This window comes from Fundulus heteroclitus, chromosome 24, assembly GCF_011125445.2.
Source record: "Fundulus heteroclitus isolate FHET01 chromosome 24, MU-UCD_Fhet_4.1, whole genome shotgun sequence".
Classification (NCBI taxonomy): Eukaryota; Metazoa; Chordata; class Actinopteri; order Cyprinodontiformes; family Fundulidae; genus Fundulus; species Fundulus heteroclitus.
Genome location: NC_046384.1, coordinates 13114031 through 13141808, shown reverse-complemented (window position 1 = coordinate 13141808; position 27778 = coordinate 13114031). Strand labels below are relative to the sequence as shown.

Sequence of the window (27778 nt, the reverse complement as noted above, 5' to 3'; positions counted from 1 at the left end):
GTTGTTGATTTTTTATTTTTTTCCCCCCCGGATTTGTTTGGCATTTTATACATTTCTGAGTTACTTGCCTGTATGTCTTTTGGGAAATATAAAAGACAATAAACAGATCGACACCACTAGACACTTTAAAAAGAGGCTGCTGTTTGGCATCGTTTCTCTTCTGTGAACCATGGTTATCTCTAAAGAAACATGTGCAGTCAGAGATTTTGGGTTTATGGCCTGGAAACTCCCCTGATCTTAATCCCATTGAAAACTTGTGGTCAATCATCAAGAGACAGGTGGAAAAACGAAAACCTAGGAATTCTGACAAAATGCAAACATTTTACCATTTAATTTACAAATAACACCCTGGAAGTTTGACTATATTCCTTGTTCGCAAGTCTTCGAGATGCACAGTACCTTTATGGTGCCAATATGTACATATTGTTGCTTGCTATTATACCCTAAGTGAAAAAGTGATATACATCTCTATTCTTGTAATGTGCATTACTTCCTGATAAAAACTATGAAGAAAAAAAGCAAGCATTGATTGTGCAAGAATGGACTGCTATCAGTCAGGATTTGGTCCAGAAGTTGATTGAGAGCATGCCAGGGAGAATTGCAGAGGTCCTGAAGAAGAAGGGTCAACACTGCAAATATTGACTTGCTGCATTAACTCGTTCTGTCATTAAAAGCTTTTGTTACTCGTAATATGATTGCAATTGTATTTCTGTACATATGTGATGACATACACACATGAAAACCATGTGAAAATATAATATTTGTGTCATTCTCATTACTTTTGGCCATGACTGTAGAGCAAGAACAGAAGACAAGGTACGAATGGTTTTGGTGTCTTTTTAGGGACAAATATTGACTTATTGTGTAGTAAAGACAGCAAAATTAAAATGTAAAACTTTTATTTGTGAGCCAAATAAATGGATCATGATCCACCTGAAAGAAAACTAACATGAACATCAGGAAAAAAAAAAAAAGTGAGTCAAACTGAAATCTTACAGCTTGGACACGAGTTTGAGAGCGCAGACGTGTCGGCTACTAAAATGTCCCTTGGCTGCTGGCTTTCCAGTTTTTCAACACAATACAAAAATCAGGAGCTGGAAGCACAAAAATCATTTCTTTCCACCTGCTATGGCAAAAAAAAAAAAAAAAACAATACAAGAATACGAAAGTTTAACACAAAAGGCAGGCCTAATAAAAACAAAACATACAAATGTTAACATTACGTTAATAACAATTATTGAAATGTTTATTTATTTCACCATTATGTTACATTTTATGGGGCAAAACTTTTTCAGCTTTGGGGGGGCGTTACGTTTGTTTATTCTGTAGAAAGAGAGGGAAGGGAGGACCCAAGTGTTTGATTCCAGTCACCACTGCTTTAACAACTGAGGTAGAGACGCGTCCCGCTTTGGAACTGATGTTTTTCGTATAAGAGACGCCTTAAAAAAGCGTCGACTCTATCCGTTTTACTCCCTGGGTTCCCTTTGTGAGCTGGTAGGCAGTGAAAACCATCGACGGTGACTGGGACCGAACCATTTAGCTTATCTTTACAATACTTTGAGTGGCACACGCTGATTATTGCTCCTGTAAAAAAAAAAAGGAAACAAAACAGTTTCCCTTTGCGATCGTTGCTACATTCAATCATCAAAACTTGCTGCGGGACGTTCACTTCTTCTTCTTCATTCACAGAAAAGATCTTTTTAAAATCTCAGAATACTGCCGCTCGGATCAGCCCGGAAGTGAACCATTAAAATACTGCAGCTCCATTTCTCCCGCATAAACCTCTAAATGTTAAATTATAGTTTGAATAAGCAACATAATGAAGTAACCTCAGCTCTCATATTTGATATGTTTAGACACGATGAAGCTAAGTAAACTTTAACTTCACAGATCTAACCTGGATTAAACTAAAGAAGAATAAGGGCATCATTAATAAACAAGAAAGTCCACACACACAAACAAAAAAAAAAGCAGAAATGGAGGGAATCTTGGATCAGACTAGAGCTTTGCATACATGTTAAGGAAAACAAGAAGAAGAAAGTAGCTTCTATGGCCAGGTTTACTCAGTACAAAATGAAATCTAGCTTTTGGTTTTACAGTCATCCCCCCCCCCGATATGTTACTTGTTCAGAGTGGCTCTATCTGAAGAAGCTTTGGCAATGTCCCATGAGGGGGAAACTCTCACATGGACTCGAACTCGTCGATGCGCTGCTTGGTGTTGCCCTGGCGGATTTGCCGCAGCGTCTTGTACTTGTCTCGGCCCTGTTTCACGTTCTCGGCGTGCAGCACGTCGTTCTGCGTCTTCTTGGTCTCGTCCCGGGCGTCGGCCAGCTCCGAGCTTAAAGTCTGGACGGGAGAGGAAGGGAAGCCGGGTTGAGACGAAGACGACGAGAATAAAGACAAAAACAGACGTCAGTAGGATAGATGCAAAGGGCTGATTTGATCGAAGCTAGAGGCTGACATGACAACAATTACATATCTAACTTTGACTTCAGTGTCCCCACTGAAGAGTTCATCCATCGAGGTACAAATTAATATCTAATATCTGGGTCAACAATCAGAGCTAATGTCAGGATGCCGTAGACCAGGGGTGTCAAACTTATTTTGGTTTAGGGGCCGCATTCAGCTTAATCTGATCTCAAGAGGGCCACACGAGTAAACTCATTGCAAGATTAAATAGAACTAATAAAAGTGGATGTGTTGTTAATTTTTATGTTAAATTAATTTCACTTTTACACAATATACTATGAATAACCTCAGCGTTTTTAGGAAAAGTATGTGCAATTTCAACAATACTTTTACTCAGTTGAACATTTACTTGTGCATTATGCATAAGAACTGATCACAGTGATTGTACAATGTTGAAAAACATTTATTCACATTTTTTGGAACTTAAAAACACTGTCCTGCATGACAAAATACATCAAACAGATAAAAATTAAGAAATGATTTAAATTTTTCCACACCTGAAGCTCAGCGCTACCATCTGCTGATTAAAACACAGCGCCCCTCGTGGACAATATAGGAACTGCAGATTTTCAATCAAACGAAGTACATGTTTTTTCAATAATTGTTTTATCATTCTCTTCCTTTCATCTCCTCTTTCTTTCACCTTTTGTTTTTTTCTTCTTGTTCTTCCTTTCCTCTCCTACTTTTTCCCATTGCAGTGTCCGTATCATTTGAGATAATCCCCACATGAATCATAATAAAACTATTCACATTCATAAATCAAGCGGAGCACTATGGCAAAAGCAGTACTGCTCCACTTGTGAAAGTCAAATCTGTTGAGCTCTTTTTGGCATTAAGACGACAATTCTCATTGCCACATTGCCAGACAGGACACTGTTTTTTTTTTTTATAATGATAATGCATTTAGCCACCGAGCCAGACTAAATTGTTCTGTGGGCCGGATCCGGCCCGCGGGCCGCATGTTTGACACCCCTGAGGTAGATTGTTCATAGGACACAAAATCTTCTTAATTTAAGACAAAAGCAGCAGATAAGAATATTTATTTGGTTCATTTCTTCTGGACTTCTACGGGTTTTTTTTGTTTGGGGGAAGGCAGAACTTTTTAGTTTGAACGAGACGAATTTAAATTTTTCTGGTTCTAGCTTTACTATGAGGCCTATGCAGCAGCCAAGCTTATGTGGGGAATTTATAAATTATGAATGCAGTTGAAACAAGATGTTTACATGGACTGTATAAAACAACAAAGCAGTAAGCATAAATTGAATAATTCTGCTAATCCTGGCTAGTTTAAAATGTTTGGAGAGAATAACTCCATATTTTGGGAGAATGAGCTGAACGTCTGCTTTAGAGTCTAAGCCCTGTTGAAGGCAGGAGCGTGAAGACGAACGGACAAACAAGTGTGCCTTTCTCTTACCCTTATTTGCCATTGCTTGGCCCGTGTCTCTTCTTTGTTACAAAACTGCTGTTAGAAAATAATATAATCTTGTTGTTATTTGTTTAAGTGCGACATAAAAGTAATTTTGGTTGCACTAGCTGTGTAACTTTACTGCATTGTGTTTTAAGCCTCAACTAAAAGCTTGTTTTAGAGACGATGGGTAAGCCCGCCTCCTCCTCTGGACGTCTCCTGCGTCCTCCTCCAAAGCGCCACGGCAACACGTCTCACCTGCAGCTGCTTCTTGACGCGCTCGTTCTTCTGCGCCTCGGTGACGCGGGCCTCTTCGCTGCGCAGGTCCAGCTGGCTGACGCCCTCGTTGGACAGCTCGGCGCTGGCCTCGGCGTGGTTCTCGTCCTGCTCGTCGTGCTCGTGCTCGGCCTGGCCGCCGGGGTGAGCGGGCGCCGGCGTTATCGCCGTCTTCAGCTCCTCCTTGGTCTTCTCCAGGTCCTCCTGAGCAGACAGAGCCTGCAGACAGACGGCAGGGAGTAAGACACAGACACGCGTGTTTCTCTCGGACTGGCGCCGTGCTCAGGGCATCACTAAAGCATATTTTGCATAAAGTCACAAGTAAATGTTTAGAAAAGGCTTAAAATTCTAATATTAGTAATGTTTATGTTTATAAAGAGCTGCAGAAACTACAGAGGGGAAGAGAGACTAATGTGGATGTCCACGCAATCAGGGTTTAGGCAAATTTTCTGATTTTTCCATATTCTGAACCTCAAACTGTAAAGATGATGGAGAAGGACAGATAAGAGAGAGAAAGATAAGTAAATGGCTGGAAAATAAGAATAAATGATAATGTGAGTGGGTGGACATTCAGATGGATAAAAGGATGGAGAAGTGGACGGATAAAAGGATAAAGGCAGGTAAAATATGGATGAATGGATGGGTGGATGAAATGATCAGAGGCCTGTTTCACAAAAGCTGAATGTGGAAATCCAGGAAAAGCGTTAAACTAAACTAGTGTTAAGTTATCCCAAATTAATCCAGGCCCAAGAAATGCGACTAAGTCCAGCCAGGAGTGATTAACGCAGCTAAAAGCGTCAATCCCAGATTCACGGACGCTGATCAATCCGATTCTGACTCTTTCTCTGACCCATAACTCCTGAAGCTGTACAGCAGAATAAAGCAGATCACCTCATATCAGATTTTAATAGTGACATTAAGTATTCATACAAATATTGTTTGTGTTTAAAACCAGACTAAGGCATTGAAAGATTAAATTAAATGACCAATTCATGATAAAATATATCAAATAACATAATATTCTTTCCAAATAACTGTGGATTTGTATAGTTTTTTTCCCTTTTGGGTCTGGGTGAGATGTGCATTATGAAATATGTTTTTTTTTCTGGAGGAGTCCATTCCGTGGACTTCAAAAACAATCAAACATATTCATATCCATCACAATTTTAAAATGATAATAGTACTTGACTGGTTACATTGTGTATCAGTGGTACTTTCTTGTATAAAAAACAAAAAAGAGTTGAAGGCCTGTAAAACCAATCCGGTCTGAATGGAGCGAACAATTAGATGCCTTCGTGTTTCATCCTGCTCTCAACCTGATTCTGTGGGTACCACCTTATCGATCGGTTCTACCACACTGCAAAAATTGATCTAAAAATAAGTAAAATTTTCTTAAAGTTAGTGTATTTGTTCTTGATTTGAGCAGGTAAATAAGATTATCTGCCAATGGAATGAGTATTTTAACCCCTAAAATAAGATAATTAGACATCCTGCACTTGAAATAGGACGATGGAGATGAGTTGTTCCTATTTTAAGTGCAAAAATCTTATTCCATTGGCAAATCGTCTTATTTACCTGCTCAAATCAAGGACAAATACACTCATTTTAAGAACATTTTACTTATTTTTAGATCCATTTTTGCAGTGCACATGTCAATTATTGTCATGTGGGCTCGTTCCTCGCTAGTTTACGCTGTTAGCATCGGTGTTAGCCGTTCATTGTAGCTCCTCTGCTCTCACTGTGTACTTTGAACATGGCTGAGAGTCACAAGAAGTGAACCGTGTACAGGTTTATGAGAAATTATCCTCCATCTCGGTTTTGTGAAACAGCCCTCAGATTATCTAACTGATGGGTGAGTGGACAGAAAATAATTCATGGATAGATGGATAAACTGAGGAACAAATGGAGAAAGAAAAAAAGGGAGGGATTTTTTTGGGTGGAGGGTAGCAGTAGAGAAAAATAAATGTTAGGTACGTACCTCGGTCTTAATGTCAAGGTTTGTATGTTTTTCGGTAGGTTTTATTCAAGAGAAAAAACAAAATTTGATCTTTTTTTTTACTTTATTCAGCAGTGAACAAAGAAATTATAATAATTTGATTTAATAAATATTATATATTTCAATATATTACAGGTTATTAGATTTTGTTTGATGTCGTCAAATACTAAAGTATAAGCAGGTAAAGATAACGGATGGATAGATTATCCAACAATAAAACCACTTGAAAATGGCCAATGGTATTATTAGGAATGTTTTTGATCAGACTTATTCTACATTTGCTAATAACTAATGTTTATCCTACTTTCACACATAGATAGGTGTAATGGCGGCGCTGCTGTTATCAAAACTGGTACGGCTTTTGATGGTAGTTGGACCACAGGCAGCTGGATTTGGTCTTCAGGCTATTTTTAATGCATCAGTGATGTTTACATTCTGGATGGTAATATTTAAGGTGAGTAATTAAGTCAGCTTTGGTTCAGTCAACACTCCCCAATCATCACTGTATCTGAATAAGAAATCCTTTACAAATGCTGTTTCGCTCTAGTTATTAGGGAAAATGCATTAAAAGTGTAGGATCATCATCATGAACACAAAGCAGAGTAATAAACTCAGTCAGCAAACAAATATCACTTAAAAAAGGGACAGATATTGAATTATTTAAACATTTGAAAATGACTTATTTTAGAAAAACCTTTTTTATCAGAACGAATGATTGAGATAAAGTTGGTGGAATGATTTCTGTTAACATTAATTTGGGTGTGCAGGGCCAGGGACACGTCTAGTTTTAAGTCTCTGGGCATCAGGACCAGCGAACTAACAGGAACAGAGCAGCGATGGCGACTGCAGTACCTTATGCTGCCACTCGGTGGCCTCGTTCTCCTTCTTCCTCTTGGCCTCTTCCAGCAGAGCGATCTTCGCTGTGAACTCGGCCAGCTCTGCAGCCTGGGACACAACAAGCACAGCTGTCGCTCCAGACACTCTGCGTGAAAACATTGAGGAAACACAGACGTGTTCAAACACAGACCAGTTGCTCTTGGGTCTTCTGCTGGTCGGCCGCCTGCTTGGCCAGCTCCGCCTTGGCCTCCTCAGCTGCTCGTCTCTCCCTCTCCAGTTTCTCAGCCTCCTCTCGAGCTCGCTGTCTCTCCTGCTCCAGCTCTATGGCCCGCCGAGTCTGTTCTTCAAGCTCTGCCGAAGACAATTGCTCCAATTTAACATGTAAAAATGAAGACGGACTAACTAGGTGCACTAAAAGGAAACGTGAAGGAGACATAATTCTCCTCGAGTAACAAACTCAGGGACAGTTTTGAAGGAGAGAAGCAGAAAGTGAGGCGGATGGATAAGGAAGAAGGTGGGAACCTCTCTGAGCTTTCATCGTCTGCTCCTCAATCTGATGCAGCCTCTCCATGAGCGCCTCCTTCTCTCGCTCTATCCGCTCCTTCTCCTTCTCAGCGAGCTCTCGCTTCTTCTTTTCGTTTTCCAGCTGGGCCCTGACAACATTCACAAGAGACACCATCGATTATGAGATCGTTAACGTTAACAGCTTGACAGGATCTCATTTTTCCAAGTCAGCACATTTTGCAACATTAAATCTACTTTATCTAGAAACTGTTATTTTTTTTAACAAAAAGGGAACAACATCATGTAATTTGATCATCTTAAGTCTGTGAGATGATAATTCTTGGCATCACCCTAATCTTTAGCTCATTTTAACATATTCTACATCAGACTGAAGTCAGGATTCACGCTTAAACACTCAAACATGTCACTATTACTAAGTCAGAAGAAACACATTGGTCAAATGAATAGATTAGTTAAAAATTAGGTAAAATCCTGCAAAGGGTATGAATTATTTTTGGGCCCAACTCTCTCTTCTGGTTACGTCTGTGTACTTGTTTAGGTTTTCTATCAAGCTGTGATGTGATTGTTGTGAAGCACTTTGGTTAGCTGCTGATGTTGTAAATGTGCCTTATAAATAATAAACGTACATATTATTATTACCTACTTTATCAAGGCCAGTAAGGAGACCAAAGCCTGGTTCCGAGTTAAATACACATTTTTTAGAATTAGGGCTACAGTATGAATTAAGTTTAGGGTAAGGTTACAAAAGTAGCCATTAAAAAAAAGACAATCAACCTAGCCATGGTTTAGCAAAACTGACAAATTTTAAAAAGGACCTTTGTAGACTCTATTAGATTCACTAGATTTCTACTGTTGCTACAACAGAGCGCTCCACCGAGGTAACTTGTAGTTGTTGTTTGTCCCGTCCAGCATGTTATGCATTTGTTAGACTTTTGGCAGCCAGACAACTAAATGCAAACAGTTTTGGTTGCATTGACATATGATGCCCTTGGAATAACATTTTGACAGCAAAAGAAATCAAACCTTTCCATCTGCTTGTGGTGCTTTTCCTCTCGGGCCTGAGCCTTCATCTGCTGCACCTCGATGGTGTCGGGCTTTCTCCTCCTCATGTACAGCTCGTGGTTTCCCATACACAACGCCAAAATACGCTTGTTGATGCGCAGTCGCGGGGCGTAAAACACAAAGTCCTGGAAACATTGAAAAGAGAGAAAAAAAAGGTTTAAGTTTCAAAGCTCTCGTATGGAGCTAGAAATGCAACGGATGTTTACTCACAGGTGCCTTTTTGTCAATGGGCTTGATGACAAATTTCTTATCGTTGAATGAGATGTTTCTGATCTCACTCCAAGGGAAGCCAATCTTTGGTGACAATCTGAAAAAACAAGATATATTAGGAATTACATCAGTAATTAGCATTAAAAGTCAGAGTCAGGACTTGTAGAGAGAGAGCGTTGTGTTAAAATTGCGACTAAAAACTGATGTCCTCATTGTTTACTTCTCGTGTTTCTTTGTTGGAGGCAGAAATCTTCCATAGCAAACGCTAAAGCAAAGCAGATTAAATTAGGATTAAATCGATCCTTTCAATCCAAATTAACAAGAAATTCGCCACAGACAGTAGGAAAACCCCTTTGACGATAAATAGATTAGTAATTATTAATAGATTAAAGCTATAGTTGGTAATCCTGTTCAGAAACACATTGTTACATGAGGTGAGATGTAGTCAATACATTATGCATTCATAAAAAAGGAGATTAGAAGAGAAAAAGGGGGAAGGTTAATCCTCCCGACACCTTTCCCTTAGCTTTAGGTGCGGTGTTACATAATAGCAGACGTCGTTATGACGACACGCATTGACTAACTTCAAGCAACTGTTCTGATTTTGAAACATTTAAGTTGTGAGCTTCCAGTCGTTGCAATCTTTTTGCGCTTTCCCAATTCCCTCCAAGCAGCAGCTCAACAGCTTTAAAATAAATCTATCATTAATTAAGTTATCTGATGTAGAAATTATTCCAGGCTTCTCAATGCCGTTGTTATAAATAGGTTCCCGGAGGATTAGCTACAGGTATCTATAGAAGCCAGACTTTAAACACAGAATATTTATGTACGTATGAGTGAAAATATCTGGATTAGAGACGAAAGTGTGATGATATTAACATTTCAAACTTGATACAGAGATAAAGAAAAAAATATTCAATATTAAGTACTACAGCTACTGTGAAGTCACTGTGTTATTTCTAGTTAAGAGCAAATAAAATAAAAATATACATTATTACAATACGACAGCCTTAACTTTAAAGAGGCCATGACAACAAATGTAATTTTTCTGAGGTTTTGGAGGTATAGTATAGTCTGTTGTGCTCTGATGAGGCCGTGTTAATGTCTAAACTGAAAACCAGAGGACCGGCTCAGGGGCGCTCAGCTTTGCTGCTTTGCTCACCAACGGTCCAATCAGAAGACAGGTCTATTTAATTAATATCCTCCAATCAGAGCGCACCGTCAAGAGAGGAGGACGGTGGAGGAGCGGCGGCTCCAACAGGAGGCAGACATCGCTGAATATCTCCTATTCAACCTCTAACTAACTTCACAGCGGTTACTAAAAAGGAGAGCCGATATGTCTGAGGGGGAAATAATGCATGAAGGTTCCACTCCCGAATGAGGAGATAATCACAGTGGCTGAAGTTCATTTATGGGGACTTTACTGAACACGGTTTCCTGTGGGAGATTCAAGTCGGGGGTTTTGAACAAACGGATAAAAAAATAAAAATAAAAAAAATAAAAACTTCTGTACCATCACAGAAGGTGTGGACCACAACACTGCCATTACTTTAAGTTTATTTAATTTTTAAATGCTGTCAAATGTAAGGAAGGTGCCACAGTAAGGAAGGAGAGCTGGATGCCAGCTGCATAAAGTTCCCGTATGGCGACTGTGTGGCTATTTATTTCAGTCCCACTGTGTTGGGGTTGTCAAAAGTATCGATACTCTAACGCTGGATCCGGATGCAATAATACTTGTCATGGTATCGATACTAAATATTTTAGCATATAAGGCAAACAAAGAAGAGGAACCCAAAGATCTTGACAAGCCTGTGAGCAAACAGTGCTTTAAAGTTAAGCGGCTCAATAAACTTGGGCAAAGACCTCAAGGACCGACACCCTGACCTTCATGATGAATCCTGACAGGTTAGTAAATTAAAGTTACCGTTCATAATTTAATACATTAATGTATTACCAACCGGTGGTCCGCATTAAAGTTGTCTGATTAGCTGTGGCTAGCATGCTACTAGTTAGGTGTTATATATGAGCGGTTTTCCAAATATGGTTGCAGCCAATCAGAGTGAAGTGAACAGGGTAGAGCTGCATATCATTAAGGTACTCAACCTTTTTACTGAAGAAGGGACATTTGCTCTGACAAAACAAGTTGACTTTATTAAATTCTTGGGAGAATTTACATCTGCCGCAATATTAACTACATGAAATGGTTTCTACAGTTATGCCATGGCACCTTTAACTTTCTCAATTAGTGTGAAACCAATAAAAAGGGACAAATTCAGCCCACGTTTAGAAAAATGTAAAATATTGTGTCACTTTCCTGTTCGACAAATCAGTAGACCAGTTAACGCTAATAGTATAAGTGTTAATATCCTTTATGGAAGCATGTAAAACTCATCTGCTGCCAGATAGAGTCCATAAAATAAAAATATGAATTAATAACACCCCTGAGCAGGTCCTTTGCTATTAAATTTGGGATCAGAAGCAGATCCCAAATTTAATTAAATTAAAATTGGATAAAGTCACGCTCAAAACTATTCTGGCTGATCCAGATTTTAAAGAGATTTTCATATTCATTCATCTCTTTAAAATGAAGAAGTAGGAATGAAGAAAGGGAATATAACCATGTATGAATTTACATGATGGAGACGGGAACATAAAAACAGAGAATGATGGATAAACGGAACAGAAGCTGGCTGCTCGTATAAAGTTGTATTCTAGGGGAAACACTGAAGTCCCAGGATCTGTGGACATCCCTTACTTGTCCTCGTGTTCATAGATGTTGAGACCAAGAGCGTCCACACCCAGCCACAGCTGTGTGCCCTTCTTGTTTTTGATCTCAAAGTAGTTGACTCCGTACATTTCCAAGTCTTGTGCGATTTTAAGGTACTCCATCATTGAATCTTCTCTGAAAAACACGAGGAGTGAGGATTGTTACATTTTGTTTTAGCAAAACAAAAATGAAAAGTGTAGAAGTTAAATCTAACGTGTCTATTTATGGTGAAATTACGTGGCATTCTTTCATACGGTGACTTTCTCTCATTACATGGCAAATCCAAACGCACAATGATAAAACCGTGTTTGAAAATGAGCAACGTTGAACAGATACCGGCTCATTCCTCGGTGTTCCTCCTGCCAGGTCTGTATCCGGTCCTCCCACTGCTCCTTTGTCAGCTTGTGCTGCTCCAGAACTCTAGAGTAAAAACACAGACGGTGACGTTCACCTGAAGGAATGTCAAAAAGCCCACGATTGCTTCCTCGGGAGGAAATCATACAGTCCTCCAGCTGGGAATGAAAAACATTAGATTTTCCTGCAACAACAAAGGGTTCACGTCTGAAAGCGGGTCGCTCCAGAATCATCATGGCCAGAGTCACACATAGAGCCTCCACCCTTGAACTTCTCCATGTTCTGTCAAAGTATTTTTAGAATAGAAATACCCTCTATTGTCCCATAGAGGGAAATGCAAATATAAGCACGCAAATAAAAAAAAGGTATAAATTCTAACCAAAACACAGAAAATGACAATTAGAGGCAAATTTACAACATAATGAGTTATTGGTTTCATGCAATAGACTGAAAACAAGTTGTTTAAGTTAAGGGGACGGAAAATGATGATTGTTTTAAAACTTGTAAATCTGCAAACCTGCAGTGAATTTGTAAACATTGGGGGAACGAATTTAACGACGCCTGGATGCAGATAATTTGTCTCAAGCAAATTTATCTCATTTTTCGAGGAATGGTTTCAACCCTAGTTTATTAGGCTCCTTATTTGCTCTTTTATTTCTTCCTCAGAATTAATACGGGTCTCTTGACCTGCCGGTTTAGATGGACGGCCTTGGGTTTACTGTTCCACTTTTGGTTTATGGTTCGACCAGAGGCTTAAAGCTTGCAATATTGTTTTTAAAACCAAACCTCTGCTCTAAACCTCTCCACAACTTTCTCCCTGACCTGTCTGATGGGTTCTGTGGTCTCCATGAAGCGGTTTGCTCTCTAACGAACCTCTGAGGCACTCAAACAGTAAACATGAACCAAAATGAATATCAGAGTTACATTTCTGACTTACATTTGAGAAAAACGTGGAAAAGGAACCTCGTCTTTCTACTTCCCCTTTAAAATCCGAACGCAATGAGCAGATGTTTGTGGATTACTGTTCTGTTTGCGTTCACATACCTCTGAGGCAGTAGTCTGTCATGGGTTAGGTATCCAGCCTTATGAACATCTTTGTTGTAGTCTCCATACTTGGCCTGGACAGCATAGGAAGCCAGTAACACAGCCGTCTCTGGGGGACAGTAGTTCTCATCGTTCAGAATGGCCTCTTTGACCTGAAACAGAAATAATCACACAAAGTGTTGGTATTATAGATTCTGTCCAGAGTTTATCATTAGTGGAGTTACCAAAAATGAGGAAAATCTAAGCTAGGGCAACCATTTCTGTAAAGCTGCAGAATGAATGTTTCACCTGTAAAAAGAAGAGTCTCTGTGTGATCTCTTGGATCAGTTCTTCAGACACGTCCTCTGGGAAGAACTTGGCCCTGAACTTGAACTGCATGGGGTTTTCTTTCTTCACATCTTGCTGAGTTACCTGGGAAACAGGAAAAAAAATATTAGCTGGACAAATATATTAAACATCTCAATCTAACACAGACTACCTGCAGAAAAATCGTGTGGAAAAAAAACAGCGAGTCTAAAACAGGAATGTACAAATTTCAATTATTTTATTTTATTCATTGTCAGAGGTCACATGACATGCTGGTATCTGCTGCTCCTCACACAGATGCACCAAATACTTGCCACCTTAGTTAATTAGAGGAACCTTAGTAATAAATCTGACTGACAGCCATGCGCCGTGCTGCAGGGCACCTTGAAACACTGCAGCGAGTAAAACGTGTAGCTGCGTCGTAACATTTTTGTGCTACTGGAAGGAAGCGTTTTCTTTCATTTCTGTTTTAGTTCTTGTCAATAAGTGAACATTTAATATTCAAATAAATGAAATGTATCACATTTAATAGGCAAACAGGATAAAAAAATCAGTGGGGAAGAGTTAATGTGATGAATAGGAATAGGTAAGATTAATGGATTAAATCACATCAAGGTTAATTACGTCCTTAGTTAAAACAACCTCATTAAAAACATTTGGGCTATTAAGAAAAACCTAAGCTGACCTTTTTGTTCAGTTTTAGCCAGGTGACGTAACCTTTGCTGTCTGTGTACTGCAGACCGAAGAACCAGACCTCCCGCAGACCCACCGTCTTCACCACCTGGAACAAAAAAAACCATCAAATCCTCTTCATGTTTGAATTTCCAGCAATGGCCGCGTGTCCGTGTGCCGACCCGATAAAAGCCGCGCGGCTCCATTAGTCAGCCTCACCTGGTCAAAGAGCTGTTTGCCTGTGGTGTTGGGCTGGATGGCAAACTCCAGCTCTGCATCCATGGTGGTCACACGGACATTGATCTGGTCAAAAACAACAAGAGGAAGTTTCACATTTGTTTATTTCACGTTTTGCACTGATTACTTCAATATACAGAGGATTGCCCCATACAAATATGACGATGATCACATCTGATTAACCTTGTTTATTATAAACATTACAGCTCGATGCAGCACGTTCTCAACAAGTAAGCGGCTCTAAGGTCATCTTCAGATGTCCTACAGAAAGACCATTTTCTTTGATTGTCGCAAATAATCACTAAAAGTCTTTCAGACACAAAAATCCACCTTCCTCAGTCCATCCCTGAAAAAAAAAAAAAAGGCTGCTTTACATATTTTTGTTGCTAGATGGACCCCAGAATGAATCTGAAACAAATGTATTCGAATTGAAATTGAATAAAGTTACAATCAAACATATTCTAAACTCTGGCAGATGTAGATTTTCCTACTTCTTCAAAGGAAGAAACGCATGTAGCACTTCCAAATATAACCATGTATAAATGTAAACGACAGAGACAGAAACAACAGATGAGCAGGAAGACAGACTGCTACAGGAGATCCTTCTACAACAACGCGTTGAAGAACCCAGCATGACATGAGTTACACCAACATTTTATTTCCCTTTGGGATTAGTAAAATACTTTTTAATTGAATTTAAAAAGCTGTATAAAGCTGTATTCTTTGATATAAAAAGCAAAGCTGAGTGAGAAGAAAAAAATCTTTGTAAACGCCCAAAAAAATAAATCTCACAGCTTTCTATAACGTATACAATAAAAAGACTCACTGATTAAATCCATGACCCTTAAAAGTGTTGTCTCTTGATACGTAAACACTTAATGTTTCACCATTTATGAGTTTTTAAGTCACGTTCTAGAAGAATAACAACAAACTGTGGGTTGCGGTGTAAAGTTTCTTGGCAGAGCACAGCAGAAGCGCATTAAATCGCTCCCATCCTACATGCTGAGCACGCCGCCGTTGCTAGAAAGAGCAAATTTTCAAGGCCACGCAGCTTAAAGTCGTCTGCGGGGTGGAGCAGACGGTAAAGATCAGTCATTGGCTGAGGCTGGCTAAGCTGCTCTGGCGGCACGCCTAGCAGCAGCAGCTGATGATGATGATGAGGAGGGCTGAGGCCCGTCACGTCCTTCCTCTCTCACCTACCTACGTGCACGCAGCACAGCGGCCCGGTGCTGCTCGACAGCGCTTCGTAGAGCGAAAGGCGAGGAGCACGTAGGGCAGGGCGCAAAAATTTCCCCGCGCATGAGGCACAGCGCAACAGGAAGCAAGACGATGTGGGGTAGACTTCCTCTGAGATGAAACTAGTGAGCTTACTGTACAGACGACCAGAAAAGAAAGAAGATGAGAGGAGCAGCAGAAAAAGCTGAGGCAACAACTTTTCTGCTGCTTAGCAATTATACACAAAACCTCAGGAAGGCTTGTTTTGGATTTAAAATCAATGCGTCTCCTTCTTCTCTCAGTATCCCTGCATAGAAAAATCACCCAGCAAACTAAACTGTGTATTGGTTGATGGAAACGCTCGCCTCCCTCTCGTTAGTTACATCTAAGACCCTGCAGCGGCATTTTAATGCTCCTCTTAACGTCAGCGCTGCATTATTTAATTATATTCGATGAGCGAGTCCCATCTGAGTAGTAGCTGCTACGTTTTACTAATCTTTATGGTAGAGCTGGGCGATAAATCGATTTAATCGATTAATTCGAATTTACAACTCTTTAAGATTTCATTTTTGGAAAATGTGGATTTTATTTTGCCAATACACTCATTGGGTTTCCATGAAGAGAACAGCATGTTATGCTAAATATATATTTAGGCAAATGTATTGTCAAAATATTGTTAAGTGGAAACTTTTTTTTACCATAATACGAGGTACTTGATTTACTTATTTACTTTTTTTTTTAACTTAGTTTGAAGTTCACAAGTGCAGTGAAGCCTGTTCTTAGCTCAATGTGTAATACCACTAGCAGCAAATGTTTTGTTATATTTTCATTGTTTATAACGGCACGGCTGCCATCTTGTTTTGCATGTTTCACAGCTTGTTTTTAGTTGCACTTTGAATTCAGGTCAACTCCCTGACGAAATGCTTGACATAAAAGCAAGGTTTTAAAATAATTTCTTTAATTTCTTTTTATGAAACAAAAAGGAGGAAAAAAATCGATTAATCGGATTTGGTATTATAAAATCTGAGATTTATTTTTTAATCCATATCGCCCAGCCCTACTTTATGGGCTTCAAATCAACTTGGCATTAAACAGCAGATCACGGCTAATGTCACAGATTTTGTTTTTTAATAATCTCCCTCCCAATAATCTATATTTCAGAACAATATTTCATGCAAACAGGTCCTCTAATTTTGGATGACAAAGTTAAACCGGTAGCGCGCCGCTCTGCCTTTGCAGGTCAAAAACTGCACTGTGAGCAAAATGCCGTGCGTGGTTCCCCAGTAGATGAACCTGAAGCGGCCATGTTGGCTTCAGTGGAGCGTCCCGAGTGGTGGAGCTGATCTGAGAGGCCTTAACTCAGCCTTTCCTCCTGTTTCTTCCTGCATTTCAGGGCCTCTCTCCATCAGCAACGAGCTGCGAGACCTACAGGCTGAATTACTGTGTGGGACTCTGCAGAAACACCAAACCGAGACGCCTCTTGTGCGGCTCGGTCTGCTAATCCCATCGCTAGCAGACAGAGGGGGAGGAGATGAGGGACAGCAACAAGCCGCTGAGGTACTGACAGCTAATCGCACAAGGCAACAACTGAGACGGCTGCGAGCCGTCGTGTTACTCAGATCCCAGATTAAAAGGGAAAAAAAACAGGAACTGGTCAACCAGATGTAATAAGTTGATCTACCTGTACATGACAAAATTTATTTATTTATAGTCAAATGTTTAAAAGGCGGTATTAAACACCGAATTTGGTTAAATACCAGGTGAAATAAAAAGAAATTAAGATTTATTTATCAGTTTAATATTGACATTAGTCGCATCTAAGAAGTTGGAAACGTCACTTTTCAGCGCCTCTTTAATTAGCGACCATTCTTAGATCAAAGTGTAAAAAACTGGGACTTGGTTGAAGCACAGTTGACCCCATCAGATGGTTCACACAGTCACAGTCACAAGAAGAAGACTTCCACCTCCATCTAAACTGATTATTAGGCTGACGAGTCGTTGCAGGAAAAAGATCAAGCCTGGGTTCCTAAAGCAGGAGCTCCAGCTGAGGGAAAAGGTAGCAAGGGTCATGCAATTAAACAGTAAAACTAAATGTTTACCAAGAGACTAAGAGACCAGGAAAACGATGGTAAATGAACCAAGGCAAACTGCTAATGTTAACGGGACATCCCCAAGTAAGATGCACATTTCTAGTGTTGGTGGTTTAAAATCTCCTCATTTCATTGATTTGCTGTGTGGATGTTTGCAAACTGCTCCAGGGCAGCAGCATCAGAGCCAGGAGCCTAAAAAGGCTCATCGACCCGATAGAAGAAGGCTGGTTCTGTTCTGGAGACGATGATGCAAAGAAGGATTGTAAATCGGACCGCTACAGGAGACCTTTCCTGCCCACAGCCATCACCGTCTCTAATAACTCCTTGACCAAATGAGTTACATAAACACTTATTTTACCTTTGGGATAAATAAAGTATTTATGAATTTGAATTGACTTGCGTTTGAGCAAGGGACCGCTATCACATAAAGTGCTAATATCGCGCTGCTAACCAGTAAGACCTCCATGGTCACACATGAACAAGCGTACCCTCGTGAGAAAGAAAAACGGTCCGGATAAGCTCTATTTAAAACAGTTTTCACCTGAAAATGACTAAACATGAATTTAAAGACATTTTCAGAAGGATTGCATACATAAAATATCAGGTTATGAGTCCTTTAAAAATATTTAAAGGATTTTATTTTACCAAATTCGATTAATCCCCCCCCCACAGTTTTTGTTAGACAAAAAGAAATGATTTTAAAAACTTTTATTTCAAGCATTTCATCTGGGAGTTGACCTGAATTTAAAGTGCAACTAAACACGCTGTGGAACATGCTTGTAAAACAAGATGGCGGCCCTGCCAATGTAAACAATGTAAACAATGAAAATATACCTAAACGTCTGCCGCTAGTGGTTTTACACAATGACTTAAGAACAAGCTTCACTTCACTGGTGTATCTCCAAACTAGCTTAAAAGGAAAATAAATAAATCAGCAAAAAGTATTACAGTAAAAAAAAAAAAAAGTTTCCTCTTTACAATATTTTGATACTTTAGTTTCCTGAACAAATATTCAGCTTTGCATACTATTCACTTCATGGACGTACAATGAGGGAATTGGCGAAATAAAATCCCCATTTTCCCAAAAAATAAATAAATTGATTGGTCCATGGTTACCTTGAAATAACTTCACTGACATGATTCACTACTTTAGGATTGTTCCACTATCTTTTTGTCTTAATGTTGGTAAGACATTAACAGCATTATGCCGTCTTTGTTTGTCGGGGTTTAGAGCGTCTAGGTTACACCATCGATCTTACAGTTAGCGTCGCGTCAATTCCAGCAGATCTGATTTCACTTTGAGAGCAAAATTAACAACATTCAAAATCTTTTTTCCTGCCTTCCTATCGTAGGCGTTCAGTTATTACTAATGACCAGAAGTGTCTGTGTGAACAAAACAGATGCTTTTTTAAAAGGGTGTCACTGATTTAAAACCAAGTTGTCATTCTAAACAGGCTCTGTACAAAACGGTAAAAAAAGAGCTTCTTTTGTGCCTTCTTTCACTGCAAAAAACGATCTAAAAACAAGTAAAATGTTCTTAAAGTTAGTCTATTCGTCCTCGATTTGAGCAGCTAAATAAGATTATCTGCCAATGGAATGAGTATCTTTGCCCCTAAAATAAGATAATTAGACATCCTGCACTTGAAATAAGACGATGGAGTTGAATTGTTCCTATTTTAAGTGGAAAAACCTTATTCCATTGGCAAATCATCTTATTAACCTGCTCAAATCAAGGACAAATACACTCATTTAAAGAAAATTTACTTATTTTTAGTTCTGTTTTTGCAGTGTTGACTTCATTTTTAAAAGCCTTAACCTTCAGTCCTCTTCCTTCAGTAAGTCCCACACTAAAAAGAGTGTCGTGATTAGTGCAACACGGACAAACTGATTAGAAAAATATCATATTTTTGCGTTTCCACCCACTGATGAGGGCCGCTGAAGCAAAAAGTAGCAACACATATAGAGACCGGGACGCTGATTAGGACTGGCAGCTGATCACCGCAAAACGTGACAAATGCATTAGGTGGCAAATCCCCAGCCATTGACAGAACTTTTACCCAGCCTCGACCTATCCCGTTCACTTCCTTTACCCTTTTGTTAAAGTATTTCCTCCGTTTCCTCCTCCAGATTCATAGTTTTATTCAACGTCACCCGTCGGCCTTGCTCTGAAATGCGGGCGGCCATGATTTAACGGCAACCCCCGGGGGGGTGCGGCGAACGTAGCTGTGAGATTCTCCGTCTCCGTTACGGTTTCAAAGATAAAGTTCTCACTCTGATTTGGCCGTTGTTAAACGTGCAACTGTTTAGTCGCTGCAAAGCCGTTTAGAGGAGCTTTGCTGGGAGACGTCTTAAAGCAAAACACACACGGACTGCAGCCGGTACAGAGCTGCTAATCTGACCTGCCAGGCTCAGAGCGACTGTCTGTCCCTCTGATTAACCTCTCAGCACACTGAGGGAATCCTCCCACAGACGGGAGGGGAAACCTGGAAGAGCCCCACCGCCACTGGCTAACAAAGACCCTTCTCTGAAACATTTAGAAAAAAAAAAAAAAAAAAAAAAAAGAACGGTGGAAATGTGAGGGGAAAAAAATTAAATAAGGCGATCTTAATGGTCTAAAGCTTAAGTTTCTGACCCCTTCCTTCCTTCCTCGACAGCCCCTCAGTTGCCCGGTGATCTCCTGTCTACAAGCTTGCTCTTTTACTTCCACAGAGCCAGGATGTTGACTTAAACTGGGCCCCCAAAAGTACACAGTCAGCCCCCTCCCCAGCAAACAGGAAAACAGCCTCAAGCTACAGATCAGCAAGAGTCTTCTTCTCCCGAATGCTTTCACTGGTTTCTATCTGCGTCTAACCCTAACCCTCGGGGGTGCAATGAGTCCAAATTCAAACTGGGTCAGACCTCAAAAGATAACAGAAGGCCAGATACATTTAAAATGTTGCACAACCTAATCTTATAAATATCTGAATCAGTCGTTGCTTGTAAACCAGAATCATCTGGACACTTTGTAAAGTGAAGGGCTTATTTTCGGCTCCGCTGTTTTTAATGATGTTGAAACCTCGGCACACGGCGTAGAAAGCATCTTGCATGTCAGCTCAGTGCAAACTAAAGTGTCGCAGAAGCAGAAATATCTGGTCTGGACTGAATTGTGACTAGGGTATTTTTCACAGCACTGTGAGCTTCTTAGTTTTAAAAATATGCATTAAAAGCCGTTTCCACCCAAACCTCAGCGACTTCAACCCTGTGAATGAGACCCAGGTGTTCAGCATAAATTAACGACCCCAATAAAAGCAATTTTCTGTAAGACAAACAATAAATACATGATCCTCTCCAACCTACTCCGCTCTTCTGATACAGATGTTCGCTGTGATTGGCTGATTGAGTCTAAAACACTGAAATGGAAATATAAGAGTTGCTCCTAAAGGTTTGCAGGTTACTGATGAGGTTTCTGAAACTTTTCCACTTCTGTTGCATTAAAGTCTCACATGCCAATTCTGATTTTTTTTTTTTTATAAATACATACCACATTAAAAACAGCTGCAGGTTGTTTGACAGAGGAAGCAGTTTTGCATACGGCCTATTTATGCATCAAAGTGTATTCCCTGACATTTATCTGCTTTTTATTTAGCTTTAAAAAAAAATGGGTAAAAAAACATACATGCTGCAGAAATGTTCAATTTTTTGATGCATTGAAAGGAAAAACCTTATTTTGGTCACCATTCGCAGACATGCCTATCAGTCTGACTGATACATTATTAGCAATTTCCAGATATCAGGGTCCTGAGACATGACATTCTCTGTTTTCTACGTCCACGTCTCCCAATGAAGAATCACGTTTTACGGCGGACTTTCTGCGGTGACCAAACATCGATCATAACAGAGCAGCAGGTTGTTTACTGTACAATGAGAAGAGGAAGCGAAACAGGAAATCAGCTCCTGTCTGTTCCTCTTTAAAGCTCCCTAAAGTCCACGACACCTCCTACAACGCAAGAACAGGGATGTGGCGCTCTTGAGGGCCCGCTCAAATTTTAGCCAGTTGTAATTAGGAATTGAACGCAGAGCTGCAAGATATAACACATCATACGTTTTCAAAACACACATGAAGCCTTTTTAACGCCGCAGTAGGAATGTCCTAGATCTTTTCTTCTGTCAATTGTAAAATATCTGGCTATTACCATGGTTGTATATTTTATGTCCACTGCATAAACTGAAATTATTCATAATGAAAAAAGTATAGCCTAGCCATTTGTGCAAGAAGACGCCTGTTTCTAATTCCTAAAAAGTATCTGATGGTAGCTTCATCAGATTAAGCTTAAATATTGTTCAATTAATGCCCCGGGACAGATTTAGTGAGACCGCTAAAACGTTGTTGGTTAATCTTCCTTTAAAGATCCTCTTTCTGTTGCAGACAGGAAGACAGACGTTGATTTGACCTGGGGTGGTTTAACAGGAGGAAATACAACCAAGTTACCTAAACCAAGTAAATAAAAAAAAAAAACTTGACGTGGTGTGGCGTGGGAGAGGTTCAGATGCACACCTCAAGATAAAAAAGAAACTTGCTGCTAAAAAAGGAAAGGTGACCTTTAAACTTATATTTTAAATATTCAGGTGTGCTAAATTAAAGTGCAAACGGAGGCTGAGAACAAAGCTAGCACAGTCTACCACAACTGTGGGAAGGCGACCCCCATGACAGCACTGCATCAAATTGGTTTTGTTTTGGCGCTGCTCACATCCCAGGACTGAGGCATTCTCTTTTTACCCTTTTCAATAACAATGGCTGCAGTGTTGCTGCGGCAAGGCCAGTGGGTTTGGCACTCCGCAAGACAGTATGGCCGTTGTTTACTTGGAAAAGGAGGATGACGAGTGAAAGGAAGCAAGACGATGAACCCGGCACTTCTAAGACGCCTCATGTGCATCTTTAAGGAAACAGATTGAGCACAGCAAAGCGTCCCTTAACAATAAACTGAAGGAATGAAGCTTCATTTTTTTGCCCTTACAGTCAGGTTCAGTCAAACTCTTACCGGTTTAGGCATGTTTGCTTCCCCTCCTCCTTTCACCCAACAGCTGAGAGGATGAATCCGTCACCGGACGGAAGCGAGACCTGAAATTGAAAGAATCGTGTAAAAGCGAGTCTAGATGGAGGATGTAATATTTTTCTGTTGTGCGTTTCTGTTTGGCAAACAAGCGTTAGATGTGATTGTTAGAATCTGGTAGCAAAGTCCTGACGTACAAAAATGAAAAAGGAGTACATTAAACAAGAGCAACTAAATGCATTGGAAAATAAAAGACACATAAGTAGGATGTTAAAAAAAACTAAAATAGAGCAAAAACATATATTCTCTAGCCATTTTTTACAACAGCATCAAATAAAGAGGTGGTTGAACAGATTTTATTCTACCAACTGTAAAGTGGAAAACATTTCCAGGTGTGTTATACTACTAAGAATAAGTTTAAAGCTTTAAGTTAAAGCTTTCCAGCGATCTACAACAGTCACATACCCAAGTACAAAAGTTTGATGTAGACTCCAAACTAAACCACTATTTACAATGTGCATTTATCTTAAATTCAGATTTAGTTTGAGAAAATTTAAGAAATATTTTTCTTCAAATGTGGCCAACCATTTTCTAATATAAATATTCACATGTTTTAAATAAAGTACAATGATAGATTATGATAGATTAGCAAAAGAAAAGCACATCATTGTTAAGTGGAAGAACACATGGTTTTCAACAAAAATCTGAAAAGTGTGGTGTGCTTTTGTATTCGGCCCCCTGAGTTAACAATGCTACAATTCTTTCAGGGTAGGTCTGTACCAGCTTTGAACATCTACACATTTATATTTCTGTCCTTTCTTCTTTGTAAGATAGCTGCTATGAAGAGAAGTGCTGAAGTCTTGACACAAATTTGGGCATTGATGCCATTCTAACACATAAATAGGATTTGATGTAAACTATTCCATCGTGGTTCTCGCTGTAAGTTTAGGGCTGGTGTTTTTCGTGGAGGGTTATCTTCCTCTACATCCTGAATTATTGTGCAGCCTCTAACAGGTTTACACCCAGGATTGCCCAGTGTGCAGCTCAATCCACTCGTCTCTCAATCAACTGTTTTGTTGTCATTTTGGCCTCATCTGACCAGAGTACCTTCTTTCACGTGTTTGCTGCTGTACCCCCTATATGGGTAAGGGCTGAACGATTTTGGGAAATAATCCAATTGCAATTTATTTATCTTAATGATGCGACTTAATTGTATTTATTTTTTCGGTTTAAGTAAAATATACAAACATTAAATCAATCTGTTTCATCGCTGTGCAGATTAGGTGATAAAAGAGCCGCTGCGTCTCAACTTGGAGCATAACCTACAAACAAGTCTATGTATTAAACTGACTAACCACTACTTAATGCTATGGTGAGATTACTGAAAGTTTCTGGTATGAATATATAAACTCTAAAACAAGTGATAAAATGAGATTATCTCACTGCTGCAACTCTCTTCCCTTCCATGTGGAGGCAAACCCACTTTAAACATATTACCGACATCTAAAGGATGCGTCTGATCCGTTAATTGATACATAGCCAATAATGGCAGACCTCTGCGATTTGGAAATGGCATTTTTTATTTTTTTTTTAAATTGCCATTATATTGCTAATGTGATTAATTGTTCAGCCCTAATATGGGTTGTGACAAATTTCAAACAGGACTTTTCTAGACCTCTTTTAAAAAAAAAAAAAAAAAAAAGTCATTCTTCTTGCTACTCAAAGAGCAAAACTCAACAGTTGTCCTGAAAGATTATCCCGCCTGAGCAGGGCTGAACAATTAATCGCATTTGCAATAATTGCAATTAAAAAAAAAAGTCATTTCCAAATCGCAGAAGTCTGCAATTTTTGGTTACGTAACAATTTAATGGATTTGGCGCGTCCTTTAGATGTTGGTATTATGTTTAAAGTGGGTTTGCCTCCACATGGAAGGTAGGACAGTTGCAGCATTGAGATAATCTAATTATATTACTTGTTTTAAAGCTTATATAATCATATTTTTACCTGAAACTTTCAGGAATTTTACTATAGCATGAAGTGCTGGTCAAACTGATTAATACATAGACTTGTTTGTTGGTTTGCATTTTAAGTCCAGCTCAACAAGCTATTCTCTTGAATAATATTCAGATTTAATAAAAAAAAAAAAAACAGTTCAATTTTTCTTTTTTTAAATAGTACTTGTTTAAAAACATCTTTATCTACAGGACATTTTTGTTGGTTGTGGATAATACACAGAAAAGTCAAAATTAAACCACAATCGCTTTCAACTACGGTTGAAATATATCGCAATTTTGATTTTTGGCTAAATGGTACAGCCCTACACCTGAGTTATCAATCTTCTCAGCGCCTCCAGAGTCACCATGTGCCTCCTCCTCGCTTCTGAGATTCATAATCTTAATGCAAGCCCTGTCCTTTCAGCTCACCGACCATGTCTTGGTATGTCTGTGAAGCAATAGTGGATTTTATTTAGTGGTATCAGGGTGCAGCAGCCTAAATACAAATAAATACACGCCACACTTTTAAGACATCTATCTACTTGGCACTACTTTTTTGTTACTCTATAATTTGTTTTAGACAGCGCAATATTGTAATAATGTCACTATACAAATATTCAACTGCGCACTCTTAGAAAAATACATTTAAAAAAATAAAAACATAAAAATAATCCAGTTTAAAACGACGGCAAAGTGTTTAAATTGTGGCGTTTTAAAGCCTAATACGTGTCGTTGAATTAGCTAGCTTACCTGTTTACCCGCCGATTTAGCTTCCGCTCCAACTGAAATTTAACCACAACTTCACCAGCGCGAGACAACTGTTGCTCCCGAAACGCATTAGCATCAGGCTGACGCCACGAACACCGCCGCCGTCGGCCAGAAAACAAACTCTTAATTTTCCCCGACACTACGGAGCGGCAAAGGTTATTATCGGTATAAATATGCGGCGTCAACCGTCAGTAGCAACGAGCCGTTGAAACGGTGACATTTATGCTAGTGGGTGTAGTCCGCATAACGGGACGAGCCGCCTAGCCGAGGCTGGGAAGTTTCGCCTGTCACAAAAATCGTTAAATTGTCTCACAGAATAGCGGAAATCCTCCGACAAAATGGCAACTAAATAGAAATAACCCCCCCGTTTAATGAGATTTTAGTGAATAAAACTCGTATGTTTGTAAGAAGACGCCAACCGCGCGAGCACGAGGATATCCGCTGCTCGCGCATCAAAGTTGGAGAGAAGCTCATCTTTTTTTTTTTTTTTTTAAGGGAGAGGCAAACTTACCGGGGGTCGACGTGTCTCCTCAAAATTCAAAACGAACAAGCTGAGCTGTAACCGAAGAACCACGACGACAAGTTGATACTTGTTTCCGTTTTTTTCCTCAAGTCTCACAAATAAACACCCACGGACATAAGAAAAGCGTTTAAGTCGAAACAGCCATAAGGCGATTTGGGGAGTCCGCGTCAAAGCACACGGGATAAAATACCGCCACTTCCGGTTGTAGCGTAACAAAATAAAAGCATATTTTCACAACGCTCACGAGAGGGAACCCGATGGTACAACATTTAGAGGTTCTGATAGTCTCCCATCGCGTGAACATTTTATTTAAAAGTAGCACATTTAAAATAAACACTAATACTTTGACAGTAAACTGGAAGCTGACGCGTATGTTTGCACGTTCACTTTTATTTTGAAGGAACGGTACAATATTTCCGACCATCGTCTTCTGTTGTTGTAACGAACTTGACAGGCTGATCGACAGGGATGTTCAACATGGCTGTCAGTAGGCGAGGGAAGGATGCAACTATCTGAGTGGGTTGTGATATGTGCATTTAAAAGCAAGAAGCGTGGCTTCAACCACTGCAGAAATTAACATTTAACTCTCCCAGACATTAATACATACTGCGGTTTTGTTCAGGAGTAAAACAATACACAGAATTATTAGGTATTTTTCATTCAAGTTGGCTTGAACTGTGTTTTGAGCCCCACCCTCTGGTACTTACTATGAGTTGTCTCTAAGTAGTTGCTAAAAAACCCACATGCAGTCATTAGATGGATTATGATTTATCTTTATGTCAAGGTGCCGCAAATCCAGCATCCAAATATAAATGCAGATTTGTACATTATCTGACATGTTTGAAGCTAATTTACCTTTGTCAAATTTATTTTCTGATGTATTTATATATGTCCGGATACCTGTCAAACTTTCCTAAAATATATTTTATGAAAAATTGTTAGGTTGTAAAATAAAGGGGGGAACAGAGACGGCTGCTTTTCAAAAAATGTCCACCAGGAAAAGTTTTTGGCCAGGCTTAATGATTAAAGGTTATGGGTAAAGGGTTTTTAAATATAATTTTAATTTTGTTTAATTGACTGGAATTAGGAAGTCTGTATTGTTATGTCCACAGCTGCCACATTTGTGTGTGGTTTCTTTTAGTGTGCCAATTTTTCTTTTTCTTTAATATTTAGATAATTTGAGTTGATTTGTGTAGATTTTTCCCCTTTTTTATCTGAATGTTTTTGCTTTTTTTTCCTGACATTGATTGTAGGGCCAATGTTCAAATGTGATGGAATATTGAAAAGCTGTCAGTTCATGTTAACAATTGCAAAAAAATAAAAAAATAAAATAGTATTTTCAAGGTCTGGATTAGCAGGCCTGTGGAAAAAGACAAGAGTTTGAAGAAAAGCATATTTGGACTTATCTCATTGTCCAAAGGCTACATACATTTTGTGTTTTTACTTTTAAAAGTGACGGAATGCTCTCAAAATGCGAGTCTGGAAAAATGTGAGAATTTAAACCACAGAAATGTGCAGGAATCAGGGTAATTGTTTCTGTTTATGGCTCTCTAGTGACACCTACCGGTTTGATGGCGTAAGTAACTTAACATAACGTAATATCCACATTGAGAACAACTTTATTGTTGCACCCACTACAATAAACCCACAGTACAATTGTAAAAATCGGCACATTTTGAGTTACTGAAATTGTAAGGCAAAAACCTTACAGGACACAGGGCAGAAAATACATTTTAAGACCATGAAGAAGAGCTGGCACCTGGATCCAACTACTTGGCTGATTGAGGAGGAGGAGCTGTGGTCTACTAAAACAAGCATATGAGAGGTAAGGAAAGCTTTAACCAGTTAAAAATCTAGTTCTCTAAAACACAATGTTTTATCTAATACACAAAGAAGCTAAATAAGTTCTTGTTTGGTTCTTTGTTGTTACTACCGAAGATATATCACTGAACTTCTATTAACCTAAATCTGTATTTTTATGTGGGCAGGGTGTTCCTA

The 27778-nt window shown here is 39.3% G+C and overlaps 1 protein-coding gene across 4 annotated transcripts; it reads right to left on the bottom strand.

The window, feature by feature from the left end:
- Positions 1–882: 882 nt before the first annotated feature.
- On the bottom strand, positions 883–25953 carry LOC105921487 (radixin). 4 transcript variants are annotated; one of them, XM_036127962.1, is made up of 16 exons: positions 25769–25953; positions 22484–22563; positions 14143–14226; positions 13937–14032; positions 13234–13356; positions 12946–13097; positions 11884–11967; positions 11536–11682; positions 8781–8877; positions 8532–8695; positions 7506–7636; positions 7174–7334; positions 6999–7091; positions 6129–6134; positions 4133–4369; positions 883–2346 (listed from the first exon to the last, which is right to left on the bottom strand). In XM_036127962.1, exons 2-16 carry the CDS (start codon positions 22493–22495, stop codon positions 2182–2184), a joined length of 1752 nt encoding a protein of 583 aa, XP_035983855.1. In that variant the 5' UTR covers positions 22496–22563; positions 25769–25953; the 3' UTR covers positions 883–2181. The 4 variants fall into 4 exon arrangements, with proteins under 4 accessions (XP_035983855.1, XP_035983856.1, XP_012712686.2 ...); XM_036127963.1 differs by lacking the exon at positions 25769–25953 and adding an exon at positions 25240–25674; XM_012857232.3 differs by lacking the exon at positions 6129–6134 and having other exon boundaries at positions 25769–25952.
- Between the last annotated feature and the right edge of the window lie 1825 nt (positions 25954–27778).